The sequence below is a fragment of the Strongylocentrotus purpuratus genome, unplaced genomic scaffold (assembly GCF_000002235.5).
Source record: "Strongylocentrotus purpuratus isolate Spur 01 unplaced genomic scaffold, Spur_5.0 spur5_scaffold_18, whole genome shotgun sequence".
NCBI classification, from domain to species: domain Eukaryota; kingdom Metazoa; phylum Echinodermata; class Echinoidea; order Camarodonta; family Strongylocentrotidae; genus Strongylocentrotus; species Strongylocentrotus purpuratus.
In genome coordinates, this window is record NW_022145603.1 from 30,976,384 (window position 1) to 30,990,666 (window position 14,283).

The following is a 14,283-nucleotide window of genomic DNA, read 5'->3' on the forward strand; positions in this document are numbered from 1 at the left end:
TAAACTAGTTGAGAAGGCCTGTTCTACAGGATTCAGGCCTCTGGCGAGAGTAGTATCGCTGTGTGGTTCCAAACTTTCTTGGTCCTGTATACAAAATAAACCAGTATTAAGATTGTCATCGATCAACTTGTACCAAACCGCATCATAATTGTTAAAAGTAGTAGATAAGGTTATCCCACTGTTTATTCGTTTACACTGTCATTCTTTACTAGTCTAGAGTAATATCTTGTGTAATCAAATGACTAAGATCATGGCATTACAGATGCAAAACAGCTAATATATGTACTGGGGTGTATAAATAATTGAATGGCTAATACTGAGTTAAATGTAAACTTGTTTTACAGTAATGAAATTGAAGTTCATAAACATACATGAACATAAAACATAAACATAGCCTAATAGTCCACTCCAAATTGTATTAAACCGAAACGGAAATTCTTTTTGCCCAATTGATCGTTAGCCCGGCAGCCACTGAGCAGCGCCAGATCGACGTTGCTCTATCCCTTATTGTTGAACGCCAAACAAGGTAGCAACAACTCCCATCTTTTAACGTCTTTTGGTATGACGCGGCCGGGGTTCGAACCCACGACCTCCCGGTTGTGAGGCGGACGCTCTATTTACTGAGCCAACACTAAGAGCATGATGGTATAGAATCCGCTTTCCAAAACAGCTTACAAATTTTGTGGCTGTTAGACTTGTGTATCAACATTTAATATCATAAATTAAATGCATATGGAAAGGAAACAGTAACCCCGACATACTGTAGTGCAACGTTTTTAACCTCTCTCAAAACGCGGCAACCTTTATGAAAATAAAAAGTTTTGTGTAGCCCTAATTCCCGAATTACTTACAAAAGATTCACTTTCCATTTCTCCGGTACACATCAAGTGCATGTACACACCTATGGATATTACGGACACATTTCGTTTTGTAAAATTAGGGAGCGACCGAAGCGAATGAGCAAAAGCAAAGACATTTTTAGAGTGGTAAAATTGTTATTTTGTAAACAAAGAACACCAGCTAAAAAATGGTATCATATATGCAGGAACCTCGCTGCCCAAACCATGAATCAAAAATCATATATTTGGTCACCTCGATGCACGAACATAATGACGATATTTCGATATAAAAATGTAAGATATATTCGAGCACCTCGCTGTCAAAAGAGACTAACTTTACTGCCTAAAATCCTACTGTTTCTAAATCTTGCGAGAGACTAAAGTGAGTGTGGGAAAAAGACTCGTAATTGTCTTTACAACGTTATTTCTTCAAGAAAATACATTAGGGTTTCTAATATTTTTTTCTTCACGAAATTGATGTTTATTTCATAATGGATCAACAACAACAAATATTGAATTAATTTATCTCACGGCACCCCCAGGGTGCCCCGGTATCCCACTTGAAAAAACTCTGCTGTATGCATTGTAGTCTGAGACAGCCCATATAATTATCATTTTGTACTTACTACTTAGGCATATTGAGCAGCTTTCCAATTCATTGAGCAAGTTTCTGAGGTTATTCATTTTTTTTCTTTTTCTGGCAGAATTTAACATCTTCTTCATAATCATAACCCACGTCTACATTTACTTTCATAGAGATTTTAATTTGGATTACTAAATACGATACCCATTTCATTCTTTTTCACTGGTTTTTCCTTAAATCAGAAATACAATATATGCACAGTCATGAAGATGATAATTACCTGTGTTGGGGTCATGGTCAGCCTCTTTTCTGTTGTATCCACACGACCTTTAATATATTCATCTTCTGTGAAAGTAAATTATAAAAAACCATATTATACTATGGTATCATATATTACATTGTTATATAAGATTGTATGACCTCAGAGTGATGTAATTGATATGATTTTAATAAACAATATGATGTGCAATCCTGCCTTTGTAGAAGGTTATACATTACCAGATTTATTTGTGCTAATACACATCTTGACTAAAATATAGTTTTCTTTCAGACGTTTGGCTGAAAAAAGATAATTTTTGGTGAATTCTAACAACATCCTTTCCATAATAAGAATAACAAAGTCTGAAGGAAAAAACAAAACAAGATTGTACAGGAATTTAGAAAGTAGTTTAAAATACTATGCAGTCTATTAACCAATTCGCTAATGTGACATTTACTGAGCAGTAACAAAACTTCTTATATCCACATTACGACTGCAAGAACTATAATGATATGTCAGGAAACGTGTCAGACAGTAATTATAATCATGATGATAACAACGTAATAATAATAATAATCGCGATTATGATATCAATGAACATGAAGTAAACATAAACAGAAATGAAGTTAACAACATGAATATCATCATTCGTCATCAATTTGTGTTAAACTTTATATCTTATGAACAATGAAGAAAGGATTGATCTAAAATTAGGAAAACAAAAAAACAAAACTGACAAACACCGCAAATAAACAACGCAAACACGGTACACCTAACAAAAAACAAAACAAATACATTCACTAACCTGCTTCTACAGGATTCAGGCCTCTGCCGAGAGTAGTATCGCTGTGTGGTTCCAAACTTTCTTGATCCTGTACACAAAATAAACCAGTATAAAGATTGTCATCGAGCAGCTTGCAATGGCCGCATCACAATTAGCAACCAGTTCTACTTTTTTAAGTGGTTGATGAAATGATCCTTCTCTTTTTTTCGTTTACACTGTCATTCTAGGCTGGTCAAGAGCAATTTATTGTGTCGTTGCATGATTGAATATGTACTTGACATTCCAGATGCAAACAGCTAATGCATGTATTAGGGTTCATGAATACTTGAATGGCTAATACCGAGTTAAATATAAAAACTATTGCACTAATACAAATAATGAAAATATAGTATCATTTATGAAATGCACATGTAAGGGAAACAGCGACCTCGATAAACTGTAGTGCAATGTAACATAATATAACCCATGCAAGTATTGATCTCTACTTACTGTTCAAATATATTGCTATCAAATTCATTAAGCACGATTTCCGATATCATTTAATTGTTTGAATGATCGTCATGAAATAAAACAAAATATTCTTGCCGAATTTCACTTTTCCATCATAATCATAACTCACTTCTACATTTCCTTTTTTTATAGAGATTTTTTTATTTGGATTGACAAGTACGATAGCCATTTCATTCTCTCTTACTGGTTTACTTCAAACCAATAAAAAACAATATCTGTGTAGAGATAATAATTACCTGTGGTGGGGTGACGATCAGCCTCTTTGCTATTTCATCCGCAAGAGCTTTACTATATTCATCCTCTTTGAAAATAGATCATCATGTATCATTTATTACATTGTAATATATGATTGTATGACTCCAGAATTTAATGAACAATTTGATGTGCAATCCTGCCTTTATAGCAAGTTAAACAATTACCAGATAGCTAGAAATATGCTATGATGTTTAATATGCGAGTCCTTCAATTGTTTTAATACACATCTTGACTAAAATATGCTTTTCTTCAAAACTTAAGACCGAAAAGGATATGTTTTGGTGACTTATAACAACATGCTATCCATAATAAAAATAAAAGCTCTGTAGGGAAAAGAAGCTCGTGAAAAATGATTGAAAACTTTGCAGCCTATTAATCAGTTCGATAATAGGACATTTACATAGCAGTACAAACACAGTGACATTGCCATGATATCAATTCACTTCTTATATCTATATAATTATTACCACTGCAAGTACTATAACTTTGTGACTGCTATATCAGGAAACGTTTTAGACAGTAGTAATGATAATAATAATAATAATAATAATAATAATAATAATAATAATAATAGCCTAATAGTCCACTCCAAATTTTATTAAACCGAAACGGAAATTCTTAATGATAATAATAATAATAATAACATTAAAAATAATCATAACAAAAACAACAATCCAAATAAAAATGATTTTGATAACAATAATAACAATGATGATGATAATAATAAGAAAATGACAATAATAATGAGAAGAAGAAAAAATAGGAATAAATTACATTTATAAACCACAGCCACTATCTGCTTATAAATTGTAACATTAAAGCCCCACTGTCCTACTTGTAACCACTTGCTCCCTCTATATAGAAAAATTCCCCAATCAGTGCCTGTTGGTCCCCCATGATCCTCTTTTTCTTATGTTAGTTGAGAGCTGAGTTAATGAGATAGCCACCTGTCAGTGACCTCGCTGTGTGGTCTAATTACTTCTGGCCCAGTAGTATTGACGGTCTTTAAGATATTGAAATGAAAATATAGGCTTATAGTTTTGATTTAATGGTGTTTACTGTCCTCATTTGTCACCATCAGTTTGATGCTAGAATTACAGATATACTTATTCAGATAATTTTTTATATTTTTTTAAAGTAAAGTCAAAATCTTTTTTAAAGTTCTACTTACCTTTTATGTCTTCTTTCCCATGTCCTTTCCTGTGAATTGACCACATTTTCTCGCCAGCCTTTGCAACCTCGATGCAAATTTCAAATGCATTTGTTGTTTCTACACCGTCCGTTATTGCCTCTTTTTGTTCAAATCTGAAGCAAATAATAACATGATAATAATAATACTATTAACAATATTAATAAATATTATAATAATAGATTTAAAAAATATATATAACATAATTATTAGTAATCATGATATATACGCACAATATTCCGAAACAATAAATCTCTACGCAAAAAGTTCACAAGCTGAATTTGGTAAAGTTAGACAAATCCGAGTACAATTAACAAAATCTGATAAATTCATAATGAATTATGCAAATCTAAAATTGTTGAATAATGTAAATTCAATTGTACAATGATTTGTGACGTAGTTGGGGATGAAGAGCTCTCCCATATATTGCCACATACAAAAAATCATGAATTTCAGTTCTATCCAGGGCACCTTGTCCCACAGGGTTGTACTTCAAGTAAAGAAGAAAGAAAAAGAGAGAGAGACAGAGATCATATGTAGTATACATATACATCTATAATATTCTGATCCTTTTCAAGTATGTGCTTTATTTTTATAACTTTGATAATTTTTGTATCAATGTTTATTACTGTTTATAGATCCTGGCGTATTGAATATTTGTTTATTATGTGTATTCACGGCTTATTGTCGTCTAACATGTTGTCTAATAAGCCATTATTTAACTGAATCGAATTTCACATTGGCAAATTATATCACATTTATTTTGTACCACAATGGTGAAGTTGCCGTACACGACATCACACGACATTACGACTTTCAAAACAATGATTACCAGATTTCCTTCAAAGCAACTTGCCATAACAATTGGATAGCCCATTGAATGATAGACATCACATCACGATTACACTATAGTAGACATAATTTGCACATTCACAAATGTTATCACAAACGACCACAATGTATAATACATGTACATTTTCACTGATTAAAAATGATTCTATAACCAACAAAAGAGAAAATATGAGATAAATGCGATTAAAACAGGAAGAGGAATCACAAAGGGAACTATTTTCATTACCGAGAAATCAGAATAAACAAGATCAAATCATCTTGCTACCTGGCCCTTTATGCTGGTCAAAGATTCCATGTATCCAAACAGAAAATGTTGAGTCAACATGACTGGTAATAAAGTTGTCTGTTTTGTTTTCAAGTGAATGGAAGAAATACACAATACAGAGGCAGATACCCAAGGAACAATAAAGAGAGAGAGAGAGGGGGGGGGGGGATTTTGTTTAAAGAGATAAGGGAATAATAAAGACATTACCTTTGTCCTGTAAGAGTTTTCTTTAGACTTGTCTTTCCAACACGTTCTTGACCAACAAGCATCAGGCGCGTTCGGAATACTTTCTTCGTGCCAGCTTGAGCTGCTTCCGCATACGCTCGCCGTGCTCTTGGCCCCCGAGCGAGGATCTCAGGCGGTGCCGAAAGACCACCGAAGGAAATATAATCCCGATTGCTCCCCGAGTCATGTTTGAGAGATGTCAGTTGGTCGCCGTTTCCCTTGTTATCATCAGTATCATCTTTAATAATGAAGATCAAGAAAACACATCGAATACGTCAGAATAAAGACACAAATTTGGCCTGCCACAGAAAGCAAAACTGTCAACATTAAAAAATATAAACAAATCACGCCATAACGTTCAACGGTTGCTTCGAAAGAGATTTTTTGTGTCAAGTATTTTTAATTGAAATTATTACATTTGTAGCACGGAATCCAGCTAGCAGTTTCCCTGGAAGATGGGTGGTGAGCTGTACTGAGCATGTGCAGTAGAAGCAGACTACATATCCATGGCATTTAAACCTTGGCTTAACTTTAAACATGGGTTTAAGTTTAGACTAGACTTAAACCCGGGTTTAACTAAACCTGGCCTTTAGAAACTGAAATGAAACTTAGACTTGAAGTCTGGTTTAGTTAAACCGGGTTTAACTGTACCTGTAAAATTGGACGAACTTTGTATTACACCAAATGGCAATATAGCGTTTATTTTGATTACAATTCGTTCAGTTATAGGATCAGGAAATTTTGCTGAATATTGTTCTACAATCTGGGTAAGGCGGGATAAAAAGTACATCCTTTAAAACATTAAGGACAAACATTACATCGTCAACATTTATATGGGGATATTTTAACTAATACCTTTTGAAATAGGTAAAGGACGAAATAAAATGACAGCTCTGTCCCTATTCAAAACAAAACTTTTTTAAATGATATAGCCGCCCATGTTAAAATGTGAATCATACCTTCAGGTGATGGTTCTTTCCTCCGTGCTTGTTCACTCCTGAGATACTGAACTATATCACGATGACTACTGAGTTTTGCATAGTGAAGAGCCGTCACACCCTTATCATTATGCTGATCAATCTGTGCTCCTTGACTAATGAGGTACTTCACTATATCAAGACGATTATTGATGGATGCACAGTGAAGAGGTGCCATACCATTATTATCACCCTTGTTAACCTCTGCTCCGTGACTAATGAGATACCGAACTACATCAAGATGACCACTGATTGATGCATAGTGAAGGGGTGTCTGACCATCATTATCACCCTTGTTAACCCGTGCTCCTTGACTAATAAGGTACTTAAGTACATCAAGATGACGATTGCGTGATGCAAAGTGAAGAGGTGTCTGACCATCATTATCACCCTTGTTAACCCGTGCTCCTTGACTAATGAGGTACTTAACTACACCAAGATGACCATTGCGTGATGCAAAGTGAAGAGGTGTCTGACCATCATTATCACCCTTGTTAACCTCTGCTCCTCGACTAATGAGGTACTTAACTACATCAAGATGACCATTGCGTGATGCAAAGTGAAGAGGTGCCTTCTGACCACTATTATCACTCTTGTTAACCTCTGCTCCTCGACCAATGAGGTATTTAACTACATCAAGATGACCATTGCGTGATGCAAAGTGAAGAGGTGTCTGACCATCATGTTCACCCTGGTCAACCTCTGCTCCTTGACGAATGAGGTACTTAACTACATCAATATAACCAGTGATTGATGCATAGTGAAGAGGTGTCAGACCATCATTACCACTCTTGATAACTTCTGCTCCTTGACTAATGAGGTACTGAACTAGGTCAAGATTGCCCTTAAAGGCTGCCTTGTTAAGGGGTGTATCGTCCTCATTAGGCTCATTTGCTGCTCTTTGGGCCATCTTTTGCTCTGTCTATGGTCCCAATTGTGAGCAATTTCTTTATCTTTCGTTTTGTGTTTGTCAAAGTCACCTTTGCGTTCTGTAAATCGTTATTGGAAGAGACTAAATACGTCAATGAGGTTACCCGCTCTACAGTCTAAGAGGTATATGTCTTTCTCTGTTACCCTCCGGGTTTAAACTATAGTCGAAGCCTACTAATGATTATGCCTTGGAAACTACGGCAATTAAAGGAATGGTTCTAACGTGATAAAGTGATCGAGGAGGCGCAATAGCTCAGTTGGTAGAGCAGTGGTCTCGTACTCCGGTGACCCGGGTTCGAAACCAAGTCGATGCCTGAGTGTCATTTGGTATTAAGACATTAATCCTCATTACCAGGTTCCTCGGAGAGGACCTAAAGCCGTCGCCCGTCTGGTTGGTTGCTTACTTACAAGCATTTATTTATGCTTTCCTTGCAGTCAGGTAAAATATCCACCAATAACCAACCACCAATAATAGTTGCGAGCATAATTCCAATTTTAAAATTAAAGAATCCATCTCGGACAGGCCTGACGCTGTCTGCACAAGTGTGATATCTCCACCTTTTTGGTCTGATTTCCTTCACATAAACCAACGTTCTCCGGCCCATCCATAAATAGCATGAAAGCTCTGTTGCTTCAAAATGAAATTGTAGATTGTCCAATTTGTCCACGGTAAAACGATGGGAACTTTTCTTTAAATTTAGCTCTCTGCTTTTTATCCGAAGAATTTACCTTGTGTTTGGTGGTATATTACACACAGATAGCAAGTAAATAATTCATTTGTGTGTGCTTACAGTTTCCCGATCAAACTAACCGATGGAACAGTCATGGCGAAAATGGCGGATCCTTTTGTGAGAAACGGGCGTTGTTTTTTAGAACATATTCATGATAGTACGTCATCATGACCACATCACCTTGATGGAATGTAATGCATGCAAAGAGAAGATATGCACGGTTGACTATTTAGAATGAACCGAAACCAGCTAGTCGCAGCGATATTTACTGGAAAAAATTGTATTGAGCTAACCCACTCGATCGATCGCACTATTTTGTTCTCGTTTTCCCCATGATACGTGAACATTATGGATAAATACAAACTGAAAATCACGTCAAACTTTCTGTATTAATAGTTCGAATAACGCAATGATAGATGGTTCATTTAGAATGATTATTATTCCATCACCGTAAAATATGACTGTTGGTGCTTTTTTAAATTTCTAAACGCAGAATCTTTCGTGAAATCTGCCATCAAAATTACCGTACTTTTGTACTTGTATTCGCAATAAATTCACCACATAGGACAATTTTATAAAAAGTTGTTTTGGAATTTACTTTACCTAATTTGTCTATATTTCTCGATGTTGGCTACAGCCCAGGAAACCAGCATTTTTCTATCTTCCCCTATGTAATTCTTTGTTTCGTCAGTCTAACGGGCTGTCGGTGACTTGTGTCATGGGTATCGTGGACCTTCTGAAACCTTCTCCAATGCTATATTTGTCTCATGTATTTCTTCTAACTTTGTCGGTCTCCACCGGATCTAGTGGGAATTCGAGGTCTTGTAAACTTTTTGCCAATATTGGTATCTTGAAGCTTGTGTCATTGTCGACCCCTTGGGCTGTCGCTCTAGTGGAACGTCGGTTAAGTATTTCTTTTGTTAATGTTGGTCTCGTGGGCGAGAAGCGGGATGACCTGAACTGACCAAGGCGATCCTGCGCACACCGGTTGCACCCGGCGTCGGCCTTTAGTGAAGGGTTAACGTTAGTCCGTGGTTTCTAAATAACTTGCATTACATAGAGTAGGGAATAAAAGGAACAAATGCTTGTTGATAAATAGTTGCATATATTTTACAAACAAAATTTTACTTCCTCCTAGCTTGAAGGAAGGTATTGTTTGAATTTCTTTCAATTCCATGTGTATTTCCCCAAGCAACGAATCCGTATTTCGACTGTATGATGTGCTTTAATCATTCTAATGCTCAGTGGCATACATCATTTTCCGAGGAGGGTGTAGGGGGGGGGGGGCTGTGGAGGAGAGAATGATCGTAATCAGACGCGAGATTTCTCGCGCGAACACCTACACAAGCACTTACAGCCAAAGGATTACGGTCACAATCCACTCTTGGGCTGCATAACGGTGTCTGCACTCTAAGAATAGTTTTCATGCATATACATGTACTTAGGCGAACACTGACACACGTTATGAATGTTTACATACACCAGATTTTTTTTGTAACAGCAACAACTTTTGCCTCTATTATTCGAATAATGGTAATGACAATACAGTTATAATGATTATGATGATGAGTAATAAGTAGATCCATGTTCTGATCTACCTATTCTCATGTTTTACACTCGCAGAAAATACAATTGTAATGTACTTGAGATATCCTTTATTTGAGATTTGAGATTTTGCAGGGAAAAACAAACTATTTTTATTAATATTTTATTGTTTTGGTAGCATTTTAAAAATAGTTTTTCATTAACTATATGACCCACCTAATTTAAGTTTGTGACGATTCTCAACAGCTGATGGATTTCAAGATGTTTTAAATCAGGTATGACCTATACACTATGTTTCAATATATTATGTTATGTACTGTGTTTTTATTGTGCATTTTATAGAGTCGTGTATATATTCCTAACAGCAATTAATCTGGACTTAATGTGCTTTTACTTTTCTTTTCAACGAGGGGATATTGATAAAAAAAAGGATTTAAAAATATATAAAGATACTATGTCCCTTTTGCAGCCAACCTCAAATTCTGTAGAACTTTTCAGGAATTATGAATATGTCATGTATGTCCAAGCTGTAAAATTTAAACATTAGCAGTGTCCTAATATTCAAAATATGCAAGGAAACTCGTTTACTTGCTAGACTTCACTTTCAGACACTATTGAGTGACTGACTGGCTTTTTTCATCTTGGGTAATAACATTCATACAATGAGCTGTAAAGAGTACATGAGCATTTGTCTACATCAATAACCCACTTCTTGTAATGGCCAAAATAAAACTGATTGAATCTTTGGGCAGCATATAACGTACGACGATTCGGTACGATGGTCTGACAAATGAGACTATTACTTACTGGTTCTATAGCTCCTAAGTCGATTCAACAACTAATAGTCGTTATTTTCCTATTTAAAGACATTTTCAAGTCCTCCTTTTTTTAGGCAAGTTCTAAATTAGTATTGTCTTTCAAATGCCGTTAGAATTTAGCCTTTTCATTTGTTTGGCCTTCATATAGAACATAGTGGCCCGTATTCTACCTTTAAGATATTTCAGTTTGCCACAGTTTATGGGTATAAGTCTAAACATCATGCAATAACAAATAAAAATAAATATAAAAAAAAGTCATCAACTCCTATATTAAGTCTACCCTTCCCCTTTTTTGATCGTCGTATTTTGTGTGTGTGGGCGGAGGGGGGGGGGGGGGGGGGGGGGGGGCTAAAAGTAGGTGTTTTCTGGTTCCTGGATCAGCCAACGGTGTATGTCTAGTATTCATGCATAACGATGAAGAGATTTATTATTCTCAACCCACTTTTCAACACTTTTCAACAAAAGGTTCCCTGGGTTAAAGTCCATAGTAAATGCCAGACAATTGTTATTATAGAAATTAGTGTTTGCATTGCTTACATGGTAGTTAGGTTCATAGCCTGCACAGCAGGGAAACAGAGTTTCCTTTTGAAATCATTGATTCAAGTGTAAAATTTGAATTTTGGCCAATTGTGTCCCAAGTGCGAAATCGTAATAGTATAGGGGCCAACATTTTTTTTTTTTTGCAATTCAGATCGAAAATGTTGGCTAAAAATGTTTGCTTGGTGAAGAAAACCAACCATGAACAGCACAATGAAACATATCACATAGACCTGTTTCTCTAAAAGAGCCTAAAGAATCAGCTACTTACGACCATCAAGAGGACTGCTTGAAACCCTCTATATTCCGGTACCAACATATCATAATACATTTTCGGTATGAGGCTTTATAGACCAAATATGTTTAGGTACCAAAAATCTGTTTTTAAGGACCCATATGTAAAATAAGTGATTTAAGAGCATGAAACTTTAATTCGAATGATATTTCTTTTTTTGCTTAAGACACTTGGAAGTGTGTTTAAGTAAAGATAGTATCAAGTATCATTTATAAGTTGCACGCTTTCCATTTAGTGTTAAACATTGCCTAAAAGGTAGTTGTGGTATACAGTAGATTGCATGTTCTTTAAACAGAGCGCTTAGTAAACCAATATTATTGCGTCATCGTAGTATTAATAAACAAAAATGAATAAATGAATAAATAGTACTAGTCGTTGTCAAAACGTATGCCCTGCTAGTATATTAGAGTTACACACGATTTTAAGTCAAGATCAACACTTATCGCTCTATGGCCCGCACCCACGCATGAACTAAGACCCTCAATCTTCAAACCGAACACCAAACATGTCTATTGTGTCAACTTCAAGGAGCAAATACTGGAATAATGGAAAACATTCAAGCGAGCATCGCTATTTCAAAGGAATATTGAAATAAGTGTTAACAAAAAGGGTTTGTTTGCCAAGCACAAAACATGAAATGGTAAATATCAGAGGTGGATCCCGGATTTTCCAAACAGAGGAGGGGAGAATCCAAAGTATGCACAAACGCGCGAGCATAACACAGATCCCCCACAATTTATCGAATTTTTGCAATTCAGAACCTTAAAGCTTATCTGCCATAGTTTACAGGAGGGATTAGACTGCCCTGCAAGGTCACTGGACAGGTGGTTATCTCATCAACTCTGCTCTCAGTTAACATAAGAAAAAGAGAATTATGGGGGACCAATGGTCACCGATTAGGCATTGTTTGTTATATAGAGGGCGCAAGTAGCTACAAGTAGTGCAGTGGGCCTTTAAAGATAGCGGTCTTGAGCGATATAATGTAGTTGCGAATGAAGTCGAACATAACTCGGGTGCAGTGGCGTACGCAAGATTTTTTTCAAGGGGGGGGGGGGTGTTAAAATCGGGCCCCAAAAATCGCAACGATTCGGCCAACCGCTGAATAAGCGTGGGGGAGGGGGTAAGAGGACACTTTTTCTTTTTTTTTGGTCTCGAAATTTGAAAATTTGACATTTTGTTCCGTTGGGGGAGGGGGTAACCCCCTGCGTACGCGCCTGCTCGGGTGTTATAAGGAGACTGATATTTTCTTTCTTCAATTATCCCAGGTATACTGGGTTAATCATGATCCTCATGCTTTTTTTCTGTAATGAATGGACAGGGAAAAATGATACAAACTATGATATTCTGAATTTAATTCCACAAGAGGGCGACATGTTACATTAATGACAAAATAACATGGGGAACTCCGTCTGGTGCTATTTTCAAACAATTCGCTTGGTTGACATTTGATACTCCTTTTTAGAAAAACAGCTTGTCGTACAGTATTCAAACTTGCTCCGAATACACTTTTAAACAGAATAATTAAAAAATCAAAGTTTAATCAATCGATACGATATAATGAGACATGTTTACGTCTAGCATTTAAACCTCTGGCGTTTTTACCTTCTGAAATGTTTACCTCTGAAATGTTTACCTCTGGCATTTTTACCTGTCCCCTGTGAAACATTTCTCTTACTCCGATCATACATGTATTACTCCAAACCATGCAAGACGTTTCATTTTATCAAAGCTATATGTAAAAACAAAAGAGTTAGGGCTATGTTTAGAAATGTTATTGTATTATGTTTTGCATGGGAAATAAAATCATTTGAATTTTGAATCTAATATTTAAAGTTAGAAATTCAGTTAGTGTACGATATTGACCTATGGGCAATGGTCACCGGAGCATGAGTCATATGCACACGGTTAATTAGGGCATTCCTATCTTTGTAACTAGTCCATTTGTATGAAGGTGAAACAAAATAAGAAAAACCGAATGGCGAATGTAAGAAATCAATCAGCTCAATAATAGGAAAGTTATGAATGTTTGAAATATAAGATCAGTGTAGCTATGCGATTCTCAAATTGGCAATGTTGTCAGTGGATTTTGACGTAGTCATCAGCAATACTCCCGTTTGTCGTTTACAAACATGCCATTAATTTACGTTTTGTTCGTATTGTCGTCTCCCTTGGGTCACTACTCAAGATGTAGGCCTCTTATAGATCGTTTATTATTATAGGTCCTCTAAACGAAAAAAAGACCATCCAGAGTAATACATTTTGAGAGATGAATCTAAATCAGTAATGTTTGTGTTCAGGAATAAACGAGAAAATTCTCTGGCACTGCATTACAGAGACATTACCGATTCAGAAGATTTAAAGTTGAGATACGTATACTGATTACAACTTTCAAAAAGTCAAAATCTTTGTGAGTTTTTGTCCGATTTTATTACAATTTTCACTTGTCTGCTTCCCGGATTTTTCTGCTTTCTCTAAAAGTTCTTTTCTATGAAGGTTGGATTTCTATTCATGGACAATACTGTAAGGAAACCCCCTATGTGCTTATATTTACTTTAATGACGATACTAATGTCAGATTGACATCAGAATTATAAACCTTTTGAACCCCACCGTGAGATCAAACTTGCTTTCTCTTTGTAAATTGCCTAAATGTGGGATTTTACCGCTCCGCTGAAGTGATGCCCGGTGTT

At 35.9% G+C, this 14,283-nt stretch overlaps 1 protein-coding gene and 1 long non-coding RNA gene across 2 annotated transcripts; both read right to left on the minus strand.

The window, feature by feature from the left end:
* Positions 1 to 1,631: 1,631 nt before the first annotated feature.
* LOC115925346 lies at positions 1,632 to 3,402 on the minus strand. Its single transcript, XR_004064646.1, has 3 exons — positions 3,212 to 3,402; positions 2,487 to 2,553; positions 1,632 to 1,767 (listed from the first exon to the last, which is right to left on the minus strand). It is a non-coding gene; the product is annotated as an uncharacterized LOC115925346 (long non-coding RNA).
* Positions 3,403 to 6,350: 2,948 nt separating this feature from the next.
* LOC100890469 (putative ankyrin repeat protein RF_0381) lies at positions 6,351 to 8,552 on the minus strand. The gene is made up of 2 exons (XM_030988921.1): positions 6,721 to 8,552; positions 6,351 to 6,412 (listed from the first exon to the last, which is right to left on the minus strand). Exons 1-2 carry the CDS (start codon positions 7,646 to 7,648, stop codon positions 6,351 to 6,353), a joined length of 990 nt encoding a protein of 329 aa, XP_030844781.1. The 5' UTR covers positions 7,649 to 8,552.
* Between the last annotated feature and the right edge of the window lie 5,731 nt (positions 8,553 to 14,283).

Excerpts from the sequence above, each read along its gene's own strand:
- LOC100890469 (XM_030988921.1), bottom strand. The coding sequence starts at position 7,648 with ATGGCCCAAAGAGCAGCAAATGAGCCTAATGAGGACGATACACCCCTT. Across the intron at positions 6,413-6,720 it reads GAAAGAACCATCACCTGAAG|GTACAGTTAAACCCGGTTTA; the intron begins GTATGATTCACA and ends CCAATTTTACAG.